Source organism: Pipra filicauda, unplaced genomic scaffold (genome assembly GCF_003945595.2).
Source record: "Pipra filicauda isolate LSUMZ 115617 unplaced genomic scaffold, ASM394559v2 scaffold47_size6085603_pilon, whole genome shotgun sequence".
Classification (NCBI taxonomy): domain Eukaryota; kingdom Metazoa; phylum Chordata; class Aves; order Passeriformes; family Pipridae; genus Pipra; species Pipra filicauda.
The window spans coordinates 2326004-2347880 of NW_024104620.1; the positions used below are offsets into that span (position 1 = coordinate 2326004).

The 21877-nt window shown below is 36.4% G+C and overlaps 1 protein-coding gene across 8 annotated transcripts in view; it reads right to left on the minus strand.

Annotated features, from left to right (window-relative positions):
- The window catches only part of LRP1B (LDL receptor related protein 1B), a 669756-nt gene that overhangs the window by 241324 nt on the left and 406555 nt on the right, over positions 1-21877 (minus strand). For all 8 annotated transcript variants that reach the window (XR_005565475.1, XM_027748979.2, XM_027748987.2 and 5 more), the window contains 4 exons: positions 8065-8287; positions 5019-5190; positions 2766-2909; positions 1075-1311 (listed from right to left, as the gene is read on the minus strand). Coding sequence is in view for 7 of the 8 variants with exons in the window: in XM_027748979.2 (XP_027604780.2) it covers positions 1075-1311; positions 2766-2909; positions 5019-5190; positions 8065-8287 (776 nt within the window). In the remaining variant the exon portion in view is untranslated. The remainder of the gene's footprint in view (positions 1-1074; positions 1312-2765; positions 2910-5018; positions 5191-8064; positions 8288-21877) is intronic.

Consider the following 21877-nt stretch of genomic DNA (forward strand, 5'->3'; position numbering starts at 1 on the left):
GCTGAGTATTCCTTATTTACCCAGACAGCTGCCTTTTATCACATATGCAGGGTAAAGAGCCTGTCACTGTTCCTTGCAACTGCTGCTGAAGGGATCTTTGTGAAGACTCTGAGGAGAGACCTTACACCAAAAGAGCATCATATCACTGCACAGTGCAGATAACTTCTGGGAGACTGATGGATTAACACACGGGTTAAGAATGACAGGGAATGAAAAATCCGTATGCTAAAACAATGGTCTTTTAGTTACTTTCCCTGTCTTGAGCTTCAATATACAAGTAAAGATATTAAGCTCTCTGAAGGCTAAGATGAATATTCATACTGTTTATTTTCTTGAGGACTAGAAAATAATTACTTTAGAATGGATTTCAGCTGAGGCAGTTGCTACCTCCTGCTGAAGCAGTCCTTCAGAAAAAGGTCCATAAAGGAAGGAGAAATATGGATTGACAAACTAGAGGTTTTACCACTGCAACAGCACTTAGTATGACAAGATATGATTCTAGACCAGTGTAGTGGGAGAGGCAGAAACTGGAGAACTGCCAGTGTTTTCTCTCATTGCTATAATAAATGGTATAAATATCTTAATTAAGGTTCTATAAGATATTTAGGTGTTCCTGTTGCTTCCACATATACAATAGAAAATGCATCAGGAAAGTCAATGTTTTTTCTTCCCTAGTGACTTTTCAGGAACTACGGACTGTCTCACTCTGCCAAATTACTTGAATAAGCTCCAGAATCAACACTGTGATACAGGTTGGAGTGAAGAAGTCTTATAAAGTCCACAAGGATGTGGGATGGCTCAATAAATATCTATCTATGACACAGGAATTACTCACAGGCTTAACTGGACAAAGTAAGAATTCACGGCAGAGTGACTTTATCAAACTTCACATTTCTGCCCTCAGGAACAATAAACAGGAAGCTGTAAAAAGAGTATCTCCAGCTCTGCTCAAGGCCTAATTTGGGTCTGTTTTCCATGGGAGATTTAAATAAAACTTTAAATTATCTGTAAACATCAGTTCAGCTTCTCCTTAGTGGGAATCTCTGAATGTCACTATCACTTAGCATTGCCTACCATCTTTGAGGATCGTTTCTCGCTCCGTGCCATCAATTTTCTGTCGTCCAATTAGGAAACTGGTGGTATCAGCAAAGTAAATGTAATTGGTTTCAGCGTGGAAGTCCAGAGCACGAGGATTGACCAAGTTCTCTATAGGAATCATGTACTCATCAGATACTTTGGTATTCAGGTCCATCCCCCGGATTATTCCTGGGCGTCCCTTCCCATAAAAAAGAAACAATTCATTCTTTGGTCCTGCAAAAGAAAGATTACAAACATAAACAACTGATGCTGCCTAATCTTCTTTACAGTGCATAAAGTCCCTGTTTAATTAACTGACACAATTAGTGGGGAGCAGGAGCATTATTTGATACTAAAAATTAAACTTTCATATATTCTGGAGGTATCTAAACTCAAAAAATCCAGATAATTATATTACCTTATTTAAAACACAAATTACTTCAGTAAGCTGCTTACATCTAATTTTTTTTTTTGTGTAAAAGTGCACACCGAAAAGCAGTGCTAGATCACAGAATAACTCCGCATCTGCTGTGAAGTGGACATATATAGCTCTGTAGACATTTAATTTTACAATTAATTAGGATTTATCAGGGTAATATAGAACATGACTAAAGAAATCATTAAATCCAACAATACAACTCCAGCAAATAAAAAACACCATTTTTTTCACCTGAAGTTTTTAAACAACACCACCACTAAATAACACAAAAAACCAAACAACACAAAAGATTACAGTAAATTTCTTTCAAATTGAAAGGAATACAATAAACCAACACAGATTGTTCTTCCATACTGAAATACAAAACATGGATACCAATATTTCCTATTTCTCAGGAGATTGCTTACAATTTAATGAATTAAGTTAATTACAAAAACTGAAGATTAGTAAAGTTACTTTCTTTCTTTAAATATACTTATAAATATCCTTAGAGGCTTAATGCTACCAATATACCTCTTAAAATTCTCTGCTTCCTCTCAGGTTTGTTTTTTCTGTTTGTTTGGGGTTTTTTTATGAAATTGCTAATGAAAACTGTATCAGGTTTGACTGAGGGTAAGTATATCCATCTACCAGCATCCATCAGAGTATCTAACTGCATGTTTTTCACCTGAACTAAATCAATACCATTTGATTGAGAAATGAGATAAAAAACAGGCGTTCCCCAAAATTTTCAGTGGCCTCCTGTTGGCTGTAGGTGACCAACAGGTTGTGTATATGTAATGTTAGGTATAATCACAGTTGCACAAATCAGATTTGCTTTTCAAAGGATTATGAGAAAAACCTTGCTTGACTTATTGACACAAACAGTTTGCTTCTGCCTTACCAGTTGATTGCACGGGTGGAAATTGGATGTGACAAACTATTTAACAGCATTCCAGTACCTGTGAGCTGTGAAAATGGATGACATATAAATAAAGACTAGGATTAATTTAAAACTTGTGATAATTTTTAGTGTTCTTTGAGCGGCATCCCGGGTTTAATCTGTCACTTCGGTGAACTAAGCCAAATCAAATCATTTTAAGGGAATGAAAGGAGTATGTGAACAAAGTGTCAGGTACATGTTAAAAATAAATTTTACCCCAAGCAGCTCATGTGATTTCCATTGTTATTGATAAGCACACTAAGGAACACCCAGAACTACACCCTGGAATATTCACGGCTGGCAGACTCTTTGATTTAAATAACATACTTTTGCATGACCTGCCATCACTCCCCAGGATGAAGCCAGTCCTGCAGCGACAAGTCCGTGCTTTGTAGCTGCTGCTGAGCAGACAGATGTGTGAACATCCCCCCGGCATTCCATATGGGTCCACTTCACATGCGTGGCTTTTGACTATGGCGAGGGAAAAACAGCATTATTCACATCCATTTAAAGATAATTATATGCATCGGCATGTAGAAAGTTTAGAAAGAAAGAAAAAGGGAATTTGTGTCACAATACATCTTTCCCCAGAATATAACTACAAAGGAAGGTGGTTTTTTTAAGATGGTACCCAAGTCAGACAAGTATTCCCAGGGCCATCTCGTGGCTATCTAACCAGACCCAATGTTGTGTGTGATCACCCCTCCCTGAATAAGCTACTGCACAGCATTTTCTGGGTAGGGATTCCCTGGGGGAGCTGATACTTCTTTTCTTTGTGTTGCTTTGCTTCATTTGGTTGGTTAGGGTTTTTTGAGGACAGAATGCACCCCATGCCAACACAGTTTGCTATTCATTCAGCTCCATTAAACAGCACTTTTCTGGGGCAATTACCTGGCCAAAACCAAAGAACAGAACAAGCCTTGTAGTGTTTCCCCATATATACAGAATCATAGAATTGCTTGGGTTGGAAGGGACCTTAAACACCATCTCATTCCAAACTCCTGTCAAGGGTAGGGACGTGTTTCACCAGGTCAGGTTGCTCAGAGCCCCATCCAACTTGGCCTTGAACACTTCCAGGGATGAGGTGCAGATGTGCACATTTGGGACACAAATCCAGCTGAAGAAGTCAAATAATTGCTTTCTCTTGATTTCATATTTTCAAATGCATGGTTCTAAATTAGCAGACTAATATATCAAAATTAATTTTTTAAAACTCTTTAAGGCAAATCTGACAAGAAAACAAAATCTACCTTGCTATCCTACTAAGCTGGCCTAAAACAGGCCAAGACTATTTTAGCTTAATTTTTTTTTTTTCTGTTCTTTCTCCTTTCCCTCAAGCTTTTGAATTGTTTTTTTAAAAGAAGCAATCGAGTGATTTAAGGTTGATGCAGTTAAAGGCAGACAGAAACTCCACCAAGCTGAGACAGCCTTTACAGCGAATCTTGACAAGCAACAAACATGTCCATTCAAAACAAAAGAAGTAGCAGAGTGAACAAAGGGCAAGAGGAGCTGAGTAATCACAGGATGTAATAAAAGATTACACTGTGCTCACATCTCTCCTCTACTCAACCTCTCTGACTCCCTCAGGAGCACAAGAGATGGGCCTACAGCAAGGAAAGAGTCTTTGCAGCCTCCTTCAGACACTGACATCTGCAAATCAATGCCCTCAGCAATAGGGTGAAAATTAGTTCACCCACTCTAAAGCAATTTGGAGTTTGTTCCCACTTCAAAAACTTCTCTAAAAGCAGTCATTCTGTTTAGTAACATCGACGTTGAGCACCAGAATTGATGTGTTGGCTTTTCTGTCTAAGTAGCCATGGCAACGATTTATTGCTATCAGTCACATCAAAAAATTCTCATAAAGCATTGCTGTAAACAGCCTGGATCTTGCTATCTCTGCACAAAGTTCCCCCAAATCACACTGCTGTTTTGCTTGCAGAACAGAGCCATGATTACAGTCATACAGGACTATGGCCCTCAGAAATTGCTCCTTTACCAAAAATTCTGAGATTATAAAAAGGTTTTCATTCTAGATGAAACTGAAGATTTCTTTCACAGATGGAAAAGCTGATATTTATCCAAACCAAGGAAACCTTGACAGCATTTTCCCGGGCTGGATGTCAGGCAGTCTAATTGAGCACATCTCCATGCTTTTTTGTCAACCCCAAAGACAGGAGCTCACTGGAGGTTTTGTAGTCTGTCTGAAAAGGAGGCCCAGATTTACCAAGAATCTCTTAGATCTGAGACCCAAGTCTGTGGACAGCATTGGATATCCAACAGTTCTGAAGGTGTTCAATTCTTGAGGTGTTGTGAGTGTGGAGCCACACAACATGCAAACTATGGCTCTCTGGCAGTTCTTGGTGTTGAATCCTTAGGAAAGAGCACTTAGGAGCTTAGAGACACAGGTAAACTGGCAGCAAGCACATAAAAAACTGGGCAGATGAAAAAGTAACAGAGAGTTTTGCCACAATGACAAATTTTCACTCCATCTTCTGATACATTTTTCTGGGAGAACTTCAACCACACAACCCCTTAATATCTGGTCTTATGTTGTTCTAGAAAGAGTAATTTTGAGCTTACCTGCAGTTTGAGCTCTTTTCTGGTACACACGGATCTCTTTAGCATTGTCAAGTCTAGCAAGAGCCTGAACATCACTGCCATTGTATCTGTTTATTCGTAAAATGCTGAGGTTATCTGAATTAACTGTATATAAATAGTTTTCAAATACTGCCAAACCACACAAATGCCTAATCTGGAAAAGAAAAAAAAAAAAAAAACAGTTTCATTATTTTAGCTCAGTATTTTAGGCATATCTAAGATTTGTGAACATCAAACATTACTGTGGATTGCACAGGATAAAGTGTACAAAAGGTTTTCTGACTATGTCAGGAAATATTTATAGACTATAAACACAAACTACACTACAAGTACAGTTCACATTCATGTAGATTGAAGTTTATAATTAGAAAAGCTTTGTACAAGAAAGGCAGAAAATTCAAATTATTTAGAAGTCCCAAATAATTTACTCTTAAAATTCCCCAGTTTCTGTCTTCTAAATTAAAAACTCCAGCATATTTTAAGTTCAACAGCTGCTTTTAGTATTGACTAATGTTCATTAACTAACTAAGGTAAATTAACTACTGTTAACTAGCATTAACTAATAAATATGATAAAGTTAGATATTTTTAAAACACAGTTTATAGGCGTAATTGATCTATTTTTGAAATTATAATCAAATCAAGGCAAATAATGCAAGATATACCTGCTGAATATTTTCTTAAGTGAATACATAAGAAATTAACAAATTCCTTTAGCTATTTTTTTTGTTCCTTTTGCGTTGGTATCTTTGAATAAGTTTGTTTCTCAAAAAGTGAATTCTAAAATTGTATTTATCTGTGATGTGTCTGGGCACGTTGATTAAAAATTACCTAATATTAGTTAGTTAGACAATCACAGCTCAGACATGAGTTGTTCAATAATCTAGAGGTTGTGCTTGATTTATAGATTTAGAAAAAGTAAAATGTCTCACTGGCAATTTTGAAAGCTGAACAAATTAAAGAGAATTTGTTGGCAGATGTTCAGATATTCATAGGCTGAATATATTATTAATTAATAAACTGCTCACCATAAAGTATTTACTTAGCTCATTCACTCACAAATTCAGAGATACATCACCAAAAAACAACCCCAACCCCCCCTCCCCATCGTGCACCAAGAATTTCAGTGCATTCTGGAAATCACCACCCCAGTTGGTCAAATCTTGCCATTGTTTTCTGTCTTTACCCAGAAAAAGAAATAATAATTGAGATTAATGAAAGTGTTTGATTAAGATCCAACAGAAATTCAACCTAATTATAGTTAGATGGAAAACAGCCTTGAAAATAGCGACACATCTGTACCAAATTGTAGAATTCTCCTCTGAATTATAATCCTTTCTTCCCTATTTCCATTTGTACTCAGTTTAAGTCTTTCTAATTTAACTCCCATGGGAGCTTCTATATATTAACTCTATTAAAACTATGTGACTCTTTTTCCAATGCATTTTATAATGACCTAATTATTTGAATTTGATTTATGCATTTGTTGTTTTTCACATCTCAGGAAGCTTTCCAGATATCTCCTGCATGAGTAGAAATGTTGCTTGCTACAAAGAATCGTCCTTTGAAAGCCACCCAGGTTATCAATCATAGAAGCCAGTATCATTTGGAAAGCACATCTTTTGGTGTACAATTGCTTGTACTTGTGCAATAAACTTTATTCCCTAAAACTTCTTGCAAGTAGCTTTCTCATCTGCTGTTTCCTTGGACTAATGAGGAGTAACTTGGAGAAAGAGTCATTCTAAATCATGTATAAGCAGCACAAAATCTCATGAAATCACCAGTCTTTCATTGGAGTGGAAAGTCAACCCATACCTTTTGTGACAGCAGTGACCAACTGAGAGGCCAAGCTTTTTAACACCAGCCTTATTAAAAGACACAGATCTCATGCTCCTTTCTTAGCTAGCTTAGAGGAGAAACAATCCCTCTGAAATTGATAAAGTGTCCTTATTTGATCGAAATTTCAGCAAGAAGAGAAAAAACAAGCATCTTTGCTATGACACCAGTACAACTCTGTTACAAGACTGTAGAAGTATTTGTCAGTTGTTTCTGAAAATTACTTTCCTTTGTAAAGTACCTATTCCAAAATGCTACCTGAAAAAAAAAACACCTGTTATTCCAGAACTGGCTAAGGACTGGGAGTAAGCTGGTAAAAAGTAAGAAAGTGTTTGGTGTTTAGTCAGGTGACCTAGACTGCTTTTTGTCACATTTTCTGCCTGTTTTTAGAGGACAGCTATTCTAATCAGTTGTCTCTTGGCAAACAGTGATTACTTGGAAGCAAAGAATGACAGCAGAAAAGGCAAAGTGTTTATTCTGTTTGCATGTTTTTACATACCCTGATTAACCTCAGGAAGAAGCAGACCTAAACATGATGCCCACTCCAGCTCTGGGAGTTCAAGCAGGAACTAGAACAGTTTGGTCTTTGTTAATTTTCCCTTGATTTACATAAATCTCACAACTGCCAGGGAATTCTTCCTTTCTTTGCGACCTTGCTTGCTATCCCACTCTCCAAACTGAAATACTCCTGCTCAAAAACTCATACAGTCTCAGCAATTGTGTATATGACTCTGGACATCTGGATCAGCTGGAAAAAAACACCATTGCCATCAACAAAATAAGATCTAAGGGCATTCAGATTAGTCTGAATGGGCGAGTGGCTTTTGCTATTCTATTTCTTTTATGTTATTGTGCCTGTTAATCTCTCCTTCCTGAAGAGGTAAGGACATCTTGTCATTAATGATTTATTTCCCAGCACCTTTCCATCACCCCATATTTTCCCTCCTGAAGTCTTTTAAAATGGGAAGTGTGACTTATATTGTGCATTGTTAATGAGACACTGCATGGAAGCAAGTCCACAGGTTGCAAAATGGGCTACAGTGCAAATAAAACAAAATATGCAGATGGATCTTTTGACACCCAACACATCTGAACTAAAGGGAAAAAAAATCTGAAATTCCTGCAGCTGTTAGCATTATGTATATTTATTTATTGATACTGTTACTTTTACTAATTTGCAAATAAATACCTACTTGTCTGCCTTTAATTATCGTGTGCCTCCTTCTCCCTTGATAGTCAACAACTTCCACGCTATCCAGATATATGTCAACCCAGTACACATATTTATTGATGAGGTCTAGTGCAAGAGCAGTAGGCTGTTCAATTTTAGAGTCTACTATCCACGTCCTGTTCATTCCATCCATGTCACATCTCTCCACCTTGGCAGCATTCCCGTAGTCTGTAAAGAAAAGCTTTCTGTTGAAAGAAAATAAGATGTTGTAAGTTTTAAAGGGTGTGAGCAGAGTGCAAAGCTCCTGGTGGCTCTGGAAAAAGAAAGTTTTTCTTCTTTGTCATTTCAATGTCCCATATACCCCATATTGATAATCATAAAATTACTAAAAAAATTCACCGTGTCTTCCAACAAATTCATAATTACACAGAATTACCTTTCAAATGGAATGTACAGAAGTTCTAAATGCATTTTCTTACACCACAGATACAGCATGTAATACTTTCAATTACAATCTGAAATATAGTTTTAACCATCATTTGTAAAAAATGGCAAGGAAGTTACAAATAACAGAGTGGCAAAACCACAAAGCACTCACATGATTTGGAAAACAATTCATTGCATATGAGGTATAACAAATACAGTGATCCACAGTCCCAGGTTTTTGAAAACGTGTTTCTAAAGGAGATGCTTTAGTCTGTGGTGCATTTGTATCCAGCCTCGGAATGCTGTTCAGGTTTTAAAATGTTTCCACAAATCCAGTGAGTCATTCCATCCAAGAAAAATGGGAAACTATCAAAGACTTAAAATTGCTACTAAAGCTTCCTAACCCGATACTTTATTAGCATTCACTGGGTTTAGTACACGCAAATCAATTTTGATTAACCTGACAATATTTTAACAAGATTACCTATTTGTGAGAACAAATTACACTTGCAAGCTGAGGACCACCTTGCCATGACTTTAACATGATGTAAAGAATAATCTGATTCCAGGCTGAATGTCACTAAAACTACTTCAAGAATCAGGATTTCATTTTCTGAATGAAGTGAATTATCTCCCAGTTATTAACACTAATGGGAATAACATTGGATCAACTGCATATAAACCTGGAGATATCTTTATGCTAAAGAGCATTAATTTATAGCCTTGTAACCTCTCATAAAAATTCAGCATTGTAACACATTTTAGGCTGGAAAGAATACCTTTGCTAAACAGCCAAATGAAACCCATATCCTTTATTTTTTCCATCTTAAGTAAGAATACATTTTATATGCAACTAAAATGTTTCAAGTGCAAAATCTGTGAATTAAAAAAAGTATTAAAAGTATTAAAGGTAGGGAATCATCTATAGCCTATGTACAGCAGCTGTCAAATGCCAAAATGAATTGATCTCAGAATCATAAAATAGGGCCGGAGGAGAATCTGAAAGGTCATGCAGTCCATCACCAGGCCATAAGGCAGAATAAATTTTACCTATAAGATGCCTGAGGGATAACTCCATTCCTGACAGGGGTTTCTATTTATCAAAATAATCCCAAATTCCTGTCTTGTCCTTCATTGTCATTCTGCATCCCAGCTGTACTTTAAGAATACTTTTAAAAACACACACTTAACATTCAGGTCTATATACATCAAAATGTGCATTGTACAGAATATGTGCAAAGTAAAAATCATTCCTGCAAAGTAAATGTTTAATTTGGAATGAAAATAGCCAAAAAACCTGTGTGTATACAGAAGCATACACACTTATTTATGTATATATGCATTTCATCAGCAGGGACAAGGCCAACACCAAATACATTGAAAATAAGTTGCTAAAATATTGGATGTACTCTAGTCTACAATCTGTACTTCTGGGGATTTAATTTAGGTTATTTCATGTAACTTTGTATCTCAAGGTTCAATAATTCAAATAAAGCTTATTTTGCAGTCACAGAACCAAATGGGTTTGCTTTGATCAGGAACAGGCACACACAGACACACAGACACACACACACACACACACACGGATATATAAATACACATCCATAAACACAGCAGTTACAAAGGCCTGAGGTTTGACTTGAGACTGACTCCTTATTGCTTAGTGCTCAGAGTTTCTTATTAAAGATTTAACATTTCTACAGACTAAAATACACATTAGAATTAATAATCATTTGCCTTTTACAACAAGATTATCTTTTCAGATCAGGCAAGAAATAAAATGTTTGTATGTCAATAACAAATACATCCAGTTAAGAATATCTAATTTAAGAGACTCCTCCACCTTTCTGGGATGGGGACCATGTCTTTGTTTTCTAAATATCTGTTTTATATTAGCATCATTTTTACTTAGGAAGCAGCATGACTTCATGTGTGAATGACATTCCTTTTATTCTAAAAATCGTTATTATTCTCCTGGAGAGTGACAACAATAAAACTTTTTAATTAAACGAAGAGGTAAAAGAGAGAACAAGAAAGTAGTTGCCTCTCCGCTGCTGTACGATCAAAGAGTTCTGAAAATTAAATTAAGAAAATTAAAAGCTTTACTGTGTAATCTTGAAAAGTAATTCTGTGTTTAAAGACTAATGCAGATTTTTAGAATGAGGTTTAAACTGGAATTGCATTTCTAACACATGAAGTGGACCCACAATTACACTGTATTTCCTTTGCCTCGGGAGCTCTCAAGGATGCACTGTACCAGTATTTCTGTCAGCTCAAGGCTGGTTTTTCTGCTAACAAATGATGCTGGATTTGCCTCTCCATTTTCAGCAGAGGGCAATGAAACCTTTTATCCATTCACAGGGGAATTTCAGCAGGAACTGACCACGTGCATGTCCCTGTACAGCCCAAGCACCATGCACTAATATTGACCTTGAGGGATGGGTTTTGACAGGGTCAGGAAGAGCTGTGTTCATTACACCCTTAATTCCTGATACTGCCAGTGAGGATGCTAATTGAGGCTGCTATAACAGTAAAAGTTTTGGCAATAAATTGAATTTTATTAAGGTATGTTATCTTTTGAAAGCTATAGGCTCCATCATGCGTGGAAATTCTGAATATTCTCCAAGCTCTTTGACACTGCACAGACCCCATATTCTGCCTGTAGTTAATCAACATCTTTTTCATCAAGTCCTGGTGCTTTGCAGGCATCTTATGCTACTCCTTTTTCAAACTTTTTAAATTCATAGAAGCATTTAGCTGTTTTGCCTATTCCAGAATGGTTTCATTGTTGTTCCAGCAGTTAGGAATCTAAATTTATTAACTAATGATGATACCTTCTAGGCTAAATTACACCTACTGGTTTCTGCAGCACACTTATTTGGCTTAAACAGTTATTTTCACCTGTCTTCCCCTCCGGAGATATTTCTAGCTGGTAATCGAATTCTTTCACTCTCTACCTTGCAGCTGGAGACAAGCAAGGAAAGGGAGGCTTTCTCCTCTCATATGATGTTCTTTTTACATTGCCCTTCTGTGCAGTTATCCCAATTTTAGGTCAGTTATTGAACAAGAGTGGTCAGCAGTGGGTGCACTGTTCCAGATCTGACTTCACCCGTGTCTGCACAATGGAACAGCAACTTCCCTGCCTCAGCTGGAGATTCAGCCATCACTGGATGACATTTGCTATTTTCACAGCTCTATTGCACTGCTGCTTTACACTCATCCTCTCACCAGCTATTACACACACCCTCCTCCTTCTGCTGATTTCCCAGGGTCCAGTTGACTTTCTCCAGTCTATGAAATACAACCTATTTCATAACTTAACAACTCAGTCTTAAAAAGTCATGGATGGAGGTTTTCCAAAAAGTTTGGTTTCAACTAGGAACATGCAGAGACTATTCCCTCCACGTCTGAGCAATGACAACTCTCTAACTTTTTAAAATATCTTCACTGACAAACCCACTGACTAAAAATAGCAATAAAATCACGTTGCCAAATAAAACTAATTCCAGAGGAGAAGAATGTTTTCATGAGACAAAAGTGACTCTGAACTTCCCATCCCTGCCCTCATACAATTTCCTTACAGACACAGTAATATGAATTTTCAGAGATGTTATAAAGTGACTGTAATTTGATAATTCAGGACTGTGATTTATTACAGTGTTATGACTACACCCTGTTGTTTTCTACTTTCAAAAAAAAAAAACAAACAACCCAACAAAAAACAACCCTGCCTATTATTTTTCAAGTTTGATCCTTTCCACTATTGAGGGAATAAAAGCCTTCACTTTCTTTTGTCTTAGAGATGTCAATCAAATATACATAAAGCTTTAAATTTCATAGTAATCTTAAAAGATTTTGTCTCCTCCCTTTTCCCACCCACAAATACTTTCTCTGCAGGGACAGAACTGCAGATGCCTCTCCAGTGCACCCATCTACCACCTCTGGATGCTGCAGAAATAATGCAGGATGGTAAGATATATGGCAATTTTCTTACACAAAGCTATACTTCTTCATGAGTAAACATTTGGTAAACCCAAATCAACCCTACCACATTCTCTTTCTTGCTCCACTTATAAAAAGGTGTGACTGTCTGGACATGCTGAAAAAATGCACACCTGGAATATAACAGCAATAAATCAAACACACAGAGAAATGAAAATTCAATTCATAAGTTTTGCTGGAGGACAGAAATGAAAAAAAAAAAAATTGTCTTACACTTGTTCTCATCACAATAGTTGCCTGTGTTTTTCTCTCATCAACAGCAAGACTAAAGTAACTTGAAAAACTCCCTCCCTTAGCATGTATCAAATTTATATTTGCTTAACCTGCTTTCTGTCTAAATACAATTCAATTTCTTTTCTTTAAAATCATGCAATTACCTTGAGTAATTTTGTGCACAAAGTAATTTTCTCAACAAAAAGATGTTGCCTGAATTTTGCAAATTTATTCCCAATATAAAATTTTAGTAAGTAAATCAAATATTAACTTTTCAGTCACTTTTTTTTTTGGTTTCCATAACTATAGGCAAAGTTTTAATAACTGTCAGTTTGAAATGAAAGACACATTGCAGATGTATTCCTGGATTCATGAAGGGCCCTGAGCATTAGTATTTCATTTGTCAGATTATTGCTATTCATCTGAAAATGTAAGGATTCAGATTTGAATCAGATGCAGAAATCTGGAAGTAGATTCCTTTCAGACTGCAACTGTATTTCCCTATTTGTTACTGCAAGCTCATCAGTTAGAATAAGAATGAAGAAACATTGATTATTCCCATTTTATCACAAACCAGCTGTGCCGAATTGATGTGTTGATCCACTGAGATCCAATGAGAAAACTCATTTTTAAAAACAAAGTGCCATGTAACATGGTTTTATATCACCATTTAGGCAGACTTTTAATGTGACATCCAAATAGTACCCAGAAGTCTCTAAAATATTTCAAAGATAGTAGATATGAACCCAAAATTATTTAAGAGACTTTTAGATAGTTATAAAATGTGTGTTTACACCCAAACCATGTTGGCTATACTTAAATCTGTAATTCTGAGTCTGGAGTCATCAGTCATGATGATGAATATAGTTCTTGGATTATCTTGAATATTTATTTCTGATAATTTGATGGTTAATTTCAACTGCTATATATTTAATCAGTTATACAAAATGCACTAAAATAATTTTGCTCCAGAAAACTAAAATTCTGTTTCTTCATTGGCAACTCAGGGTCTGATATATACATTATCCTCCAAACTCAACTAGAGATATGTGTTTCTAATGTCATTTTTTTTGATTATTCTGCTTTGAATGATTTCTGGAGCAGCAAAATGGTTCCACTTGACCTCTTATAATTTTTATATGAACCCAAGTACATAGCAGAATACACATACTCTTAGACTTATTTTCAAAGACTTCCTTAGTATTGTACCAAAGCCCTTTCACAGAAAAAAATAAATGTATCACTTTTCCTGAAGCTATTTAATTTTCACAAGACATTATATGCAGTCAGACTCTACTGCTTCTTCCACTTAATAAATTACCTTTTCCTGTAGTTGAAAAGCTACAATATTAAAAATTACTTTTTAAAATAGGATTTTTTTTTCAGGGGAGGAAGAGGGAAGTTTTCATTAATTGTTCAGTTATTGTAGGTGTGTGACTTGCAGCCTGAGGAAGCTCAGGCTAACAGGAAAGCAGTCTGGAGCTTTAGTAGGTTTAACTTTAGTCCTAGAGCTCAGTTCAGCCATGGAGCAAATGAGCAGTAGTGATAACTCATCGTTTAAAAATGACTGTCTAGACACAGGAGGCCATTATTTCCCAAACACAACCCCCACTTCTCCAGAGGCTTTTCTTTCCCAGAGTTTGAGACATGGCCCTTTCAACCCAGTTTGAGAAATGACTGTTATATGGACCGTTTGGCACCACGAAATGCGAAAAATGTACCCACTCAGTTTATCACAGACTCAAAATCACGTTTTCTACACCGCCAGCATCGATCACAACACAGAACGCTTTGTCTTCAACTACGTGATTTCTGTCAACCAACTTTTTCTATTAGTGATGGGGAATGAAAAAAGACAGCATTTTTGCAACATTCATTTATTTTAAATTTATTATTAATGTGAAAAATAAATTAAAACAGTTCTTGCACCTTGGTATTTGATGACCTATATCAGATTAAATGTCAGTAAGAGCTGGCATTTGAGAACCTGTCTCATCCATCTTATACAGAAAATGCTACAATAATCATCATTATATAGGATTACATTAAATTAAGCAAAAATCCACAGTTTGAATATTTTAGGAATCTCAGGGCTCCTTCACAGGCAGGCCTGCAGAAAGGCTAGGATTACATTTAGACTTTAGATCCCAAAGGCTTCAAACCCTGAAAACTGAAGATTTAAAGTCACGATGAGTTAGCAGTCAACAGCAAGGATGCAGATTTTTTCTTTCCAGCAAATTCACAGAAGAATATATCAGTGGTTATTAAATGCAATGATGGTTCAAACTCTGGAAATCACAATACTGTACTGCTGGAAGCTGACAGGTTTGCTGTGGGAACCACTACTGTATACTGGTTTATTCTTGCTTTCTCATCTGAGAATTTCTTTTTGCTACAGTTAAGAAAAGTCACATTGAGGATTCTGTGAGAATCCTCAATGTTCCTCAATGTCCCTCAATGTCCCTGCTCTCAAAGCTCTTGGATTAGATTTAAGTCATTAATTATAATCAATGACATCAAAGATGAAGATGATGTTTGATGTTTGACAAAATATTACACCTGAATTTTATATTTAAATATATATTTATTCTAATTTATATGAAAAGTATACTTTAAAGCAAATCTATACATGCTAATAATCTCACCTTATCCCAAAAGGGAGAAAAACTATTTAATATTTGATCTACACCAGCAAACACTACCAACTCAATAAATCTTTAAGCTGACTTAAATGGTGCAAATGGCTATTTATCACTGTGCAGAACAGAAAATAGGCAGCCTATACTTGAAAGCAACAGACAGAGCTGATCTGTATCTCAGTTTCTTTTTGGGATGAAGCAGTAAACTTTGTAGGTTAAGGAATTATTCCAATCTAATTGATGATTCCAGTTGTGAACAGCAACAAGAAGGTATTCAGGGCTCACCAAGAAAAATGTATCTACCCAAACTATAGCAACCACACAAAATGAAATAAACACAATATTCGCATCCAGCACTGCCACGGTCCTGTTTAGAAACCTTCATTCTTTAATGTTTTTGGTTTTGCTTTTTGTTTTGTGGGTTTTTTTGTTTTGGTTTGGTTTTTTTGTTTTTGTTTGTTTGTTTTTTAATATTTTTTTAATAAATTCTGAAGTGAATATTAGTTTCTGATTAAACATTTTCTGCTGGAGAGATTGGTTTGGATGCTGCCGGTCCCTGCCAGGCTCAGTAATGGTCCATCTTTATGCAGGACTGAGAGCCTCTAATCTCCCTGCTACAAATTCCTAAATGGAGCATTATTTCATGTCAGCAACAAGTGAATTTTGTGATGCCATGACTCATCTTGGCATTTGACAGTAAATGAGCAAAAATAGCCAGTTCTGCTTTCCCATTCTGCCAAATTAACAAGTAATTTTCTCCCCAAAATCATACTTACAAATTAAATAAAATAAAAAACCAAAACCAAAACAAAAGTCTTGTCTGAAACAAAGATCATAGAAAACAAATTACCAAGTTAATAGAAAGAGAAAGCAAAGCATGATTTATACAGAACTGTAATATTTGAAATTGGGTTGGAAGTATTGTATTTGCATTAGTTTATCTCTTCTGAGATCAAAGACTCTTTAAATCTGCATGATATTTTTTCTGAAGGCCTTACAAAAAAGAACTCAATTTCAGTTAAGTGACAACAAAATTGGTTGCATTCCACCACAGAGAAAGCTCTTGTGTTTTTGCTGTCGTTACTCTATTCTTGATCTCTTAACCTTTAATTTGCAGCAGCTAGTCCTAGTGGGAAGGCAGAATAATTCATAATACCACTACTAATTAGTGCATAATCACTAGAACTAATAAGGAGTGGCTAGAAAATTGTATATATGCAGGATTTAAACTCAATGAATGATGATTTGAAGCACAATCACATAAAAACCAGAAGGATTTCAATTTGACTTCCGAAGGTTCCACAGCTGAGAGCCCATCAATGACCTGCCACATGACTTAATATATTTCTACTGTGGCAGAGAAGTTATACAAATAATTGTCAAAAAAAAATTCCTGCTTTCTGCTCTAGTTAGCAACTATTTTCATAAACTTTTCCTCAAAGTTTTACTGAACGCTGTGAAGAATACAAAGACAACAAAGTTTCCATATACATAGCAGTATATAATAATAAGCAGACACTGACAGGAGTATAACAGTAAATTAATGGGGGGTTTGTATTTCGATGCTCAGAGTGATAAATATGCATCTATTTATTTATGTCAGTTATTGGTTTGAAATTTCCCATTTCATTTGAGTGGATCATTCTAATAATCCTTATTTACTGAGTTATTTGCTGCTGCTTTCCACACGAAGTTTGTGTCATTTCAAGAACAGTGAAAACCTGGCATGACAAAGTACTTTATAGAAAAGCCATAATACACTCTCTGTTACAGAATTGTGAACATAAGTAATGAATTAAATAAGAGACTGCAGGAAGCAACCTGGGAATTGTGGGATTAAAGAGGCTGCCAGCTGATCCAGAGACACAGCATCCACTTCTGCTTCAAACACACCATTTATGTAAATTTTTTAAAGTAGTTGTAAAATGCACTAGCACAAAATTATGCAATGTCTTTGTTTACAGAAATAATGAAAGGATTAGCTGAAAAAAAAATCAAAAAAATAAAATAAAAACTGAACCTCCCTGTCTCCCCCAAACAACCCATAAAACAACCAGTCATGGGAAAATTTCACCAAGTTATGCAAAACAAAATAAATAATATTTCAGGGGGATAGTGGGCAAGATTCTATCTATCTATCTATCTAATCAATCTAATCTATCAGACACTTTCAGAGCTATGAGACTGTGACTCCTGCTCCACTCCTGTTTGTTCTCTGGGGATAAAAGCATGGTGTTGACAGCACGTTCAGCATGGAAAGAACTCCAGAAAGTCACAAACCATTAATGACTTAGTAAAACAGAAAATAAAAAGCAACTTCAGTACTTCCCTTCTCCTCCTGCCCCACTCATGGGCCTGCACTGGGCTGTGCATGTTGCTGAGAAATGGAGACACCCGGTACCACCTCACCCCTTTGCAGTCTGAAAGGATCCCATTCCTGGTTTATCAACAGTAAAAACCCCACTATTAATGCTGAGTACATTATATCTGATGTGCTGAGTGGCAGCAGAACAGGAGGTAAACCTCAGCAGGATATGGAGCTGTACATACCAGCCCGAGACATATCGATGGAGATAGGTTTTATTAAAGCAGCTGATACAGGTTGAGGAGAAGAATCCCTTTCCTAAAGACAACCCTTCAAGTCTGAAAGTATATCATGGTGTATCTACCTGTCAGGAAGGTTTAACTTCTTTATTTTAAAACAAAATTGATACATACTGCCATGAACAGAGAGTGGATCAGCAAACAGCCTTGTGGGATTTGGAGGGGGCTGACTGTTAGCTTGCTGGCTTGCTTTACAGAATGAAAGCAATAGTCCACAGGCATAATTAGCAAAACACATTTCAGGACTATTTTTGTTATACATTATTTTATTTGACGTCAGAAAAATAATGAATATCTACTTTGCATATTACTTGCGATAGCAGTTAATTTACTCTAATCAGCCTGAGGTGAAGGGAGAACAGATTAACTTGTGGCTTTCTTCCCCTCATTTTGTTCCAGCATAATTGTCCTCCTCTGACATAACCCCAGTGAATAATCTTACAATCTCCAGCACTATTTTAATCACTCCCATTCCTCACTGCTCCCTGTGACGAGGTAGAAGACAACCAGGGTTGAGGTGCACAAAACACCACCTGCTGCAGAACAGTTATTTCCTTTCTTACCTCAGTAAAAGACCTGTTCCTGGACTTTTCACTTTTTATTCCAAAAGAGGGAAAATTGAAGAGCGGTAAAGACATTACTTTATATTCTTTAAAGCTGTTCCTGTGTTCAGCAACCAATAATTGCTTGATATAACCTGCTTCTTGATGGTACCTGGCAAGGGATGTGCTTACTTGTCAAAGCACAATGGAGACAGCAGTGGTGACAATCAGCACAGCAGATCAGATGGTGCCCAAATCTCAGTGAAACCCACGGTAATATAAAGGATAAACCCCAGGGAATTAGTTGTGCAGATGCTTTTGAAAATCCTGATTGCTTGCTTCCCAAGTCTCAACATCTCTGAGATCTAGTCCTCATCCCCGGAAAGTCAGATTCAAACAAGATCTCGCCACACAAGTTGTGTCCCAGCAAGCCCCTGCACAGCAGCCAGAGGGAATGAAGCACTGTGAACTAGGACTCACAGCAGCACTACTCAATTATAATGCAAAACTCCATCCTTTCTGTTATTATTTGGTTGATTTTTTTTCTTTTTAATTAAACTAGTAATTGAGGCTGTCCTATGTGCTGAACTCAATTAAATAAGTCAGGGTATGTTCAAAACATGCTCAAAAAACTCTGCCACTCAAAGTCCAGGCTGGAACATCTAATCTGCAAGTATCAGACAGCTGTAAACATGAAACAAATTACCATCTGAGCATCATGCTATCAAACATGTCTTGGAAAAGGCAGCACTCATTGCAGTATCTACATAACAAGTAAAAATCTAAGGACAGTTCCCAAGGTGAGGAAAACTTCAATCAAAAGGAAGTGTGGACTGAGGAGAGCAGGGCATTTATTTTCTTTATTAGTTACATTACTCTGCATTAGGAATTTTGGTTCAACGTTCTATCAAGCAGTGATTTTGGCAAAACATGAAATTTTGTGGTAAGAGGGTAGCAGAGTGGAACAGATGGGTTTAACCCAGTGGCTGGGTTAAATTTGTTGCAGATTAGATGAGTTCTTCAAATCTGCATGTACCTATCTCAACATCAGAGAACCTGCCCAAGCATTTCCTTTGGAAGCTTTTTAGCTTTCTATTACTAATTAAACAGAAAAGAGAACAAAAGAAATAAAAGCCGTTATGAGAGATACAAAAAATCTCCCATTTCTGCTTGATGAAAATTATTTATTTATACATTGATAAAAAGCTTCAATATGGTAATATTTGATGGTTAAACACTTGTCTGGTGTGTCAGAGGAGTGGTTACACTTGAACTTGGAAATATCAGGCAATGTATGAGGATCTCCTGGGGCCATGGTTTCCCCAAGATGTTTCTTCTTCCATGGTAACTGTGCAAGTTCCCAGGTCCACCTCAAAATAGAACAGAAAATCTTTTGAAGGACAGAAAAAGTTCTCCCCCCATGAGTCACACTTAGGTATGGCCCAGACTCAAGGAAGCAGCTTGGAAGGGTACTAGGTGTGCTGTTTTACTTGCGTCTTTCCCTAATTTGTTAGGGATATCAAGCTATTCTCATATTCATAGAAAGAGAAGATGTTTCAAATCAATGCTCAGTAATTTTTAAACCGCACACTGCCATCACACATTTATGAAAACACTAGCTATTTATAGAAATAAATAATTGGACATAAAGCTGTTTGTTGCTCATAACAGATCACTGGACATCAGTAAGATGTTCATTAATCTTTGTTTCAATTTGAATGGGAACACATTCTGCTTGAAGTACAGAAACGGAAGCAATAAGAGCTGAATCCACGTGTGTTTTATTAGCAGTTGTTTTTCACATGTCTTCTCTAATGTCACATAACAAGGTCAGTGATCCAAGAAAGCTAAGAAAATCACAGGGTAAAAGGAATGAAAAGAATGATATTTATTAAGCCTCTTTTCAAGTTTTCCTAATAAAAATCCCATCACCAATCAGTCATTCGTAACAAATACTCATTAATTGTCATCCTTCTCAAAGCACTCAGCAGCAGCAGGGTATTTTTAGAGGTGGGGAGGTTGAAGTGTAGAGCAATGAGCTCAGAAAACTGACAAGCATAAAAACAGGAAAAAAAGTCAGGTTTTTCTTTTAGCTCTTACATCTGTGCTTTATCCATCTGTTTATAGTTGGGTCTGTAGTAAACACCGAGCAGGTAGCCTGCCTAGAGATTAAACACATCATCAAGTGACAGAGATGTATTGGCATTACCTTATGTGCTAGGTACAGCAAATATTTCCTTTCATTTCCCAAGCCCTGCACTGACATCAAATAATTTATAACTCTATTGAGTATAAAACCTCAAAATGGCATGATTTGGCTCACGTAAAATTAATCTGACATGTTACAGAAGAAGAGGAGGACTCTGCTAAGCCGTGACACACACCAAAAATTTACAAACACAAAATAAGTACTCAGTTCTGCCTTCTGAACACACAACTACAAAACTAAGTAACAAATCAGTTTTGGTAACATTTCATTGAGATTTTCTCTACCTTTCTGGTAAAGGTATTAGACCTCTGCCACAGGCAGTACAGCAGAGCCACAATGGGAGCTGCTGTAATTAAGGCAAGATGCTTCATTTTATCAACACAGTGAAGTGTGTTCTTTGATTTCCTCTGTTTCTATGACAAATTTCCCAGACCTATTTCTGTACAAAGAGTTATCTTCAAGGGACTTAGATTTTGCAGCTAAACAGCCTTATACTCATAGGTCCTTATGTTCATTTTTGCTGAGATCCCGTTGCTTTTTGCATGCAGGATGCATAGTTCAGTTTTCAAGGATGAAAAAAGAGAAAGATGTACTTGCTGAAAGAAAAAGATGCATATACTCTCTCTAGGTTCTCCCACCAAATCACTTTCACATCACTGGCTACAATATTCCAGCTCAAATACTCAGGTCTCCCATGAACACTGAATACTTATAGGATTAAATCAAAGACTGAGATTGTTCTACCTACACAAGGTTTCTTTTTGGAACATTGAAATTTCTTTATATTCTTTCTTTATATCTATGACCAGGGTAAAAAAAGAACCATTCTATTTTAGTTTGGCCTGCCTTTTTCCAAGTCTGTCTGTCTATCCATCCAGTTTTCACTCTAAGTTCCTTAACTAGATGTTTATCCTCACCTCACTGTTTTTAAGCTCTGCCCCTTGAGTGGAAGCCACGAAGGTTGAGCAGTCTCAGCTGTCTCCATTTCAGATATAAAAGGCTTAATTGATTCAGCTTGTTTTTGAGATCTTGAGTTTGGCATTCAATATAGAGTAATTGCCTATTCTTTAAAAGAGCTCTTGTTGCACATAGATAAATTCACTGTATTTTAAACACAAAATGAATTTTAAAATGCATATAATGATTTGAAATATTTCTTCATTGCTGTCACAAAGCAGTTTAATTTTTTTTTCTTTCATC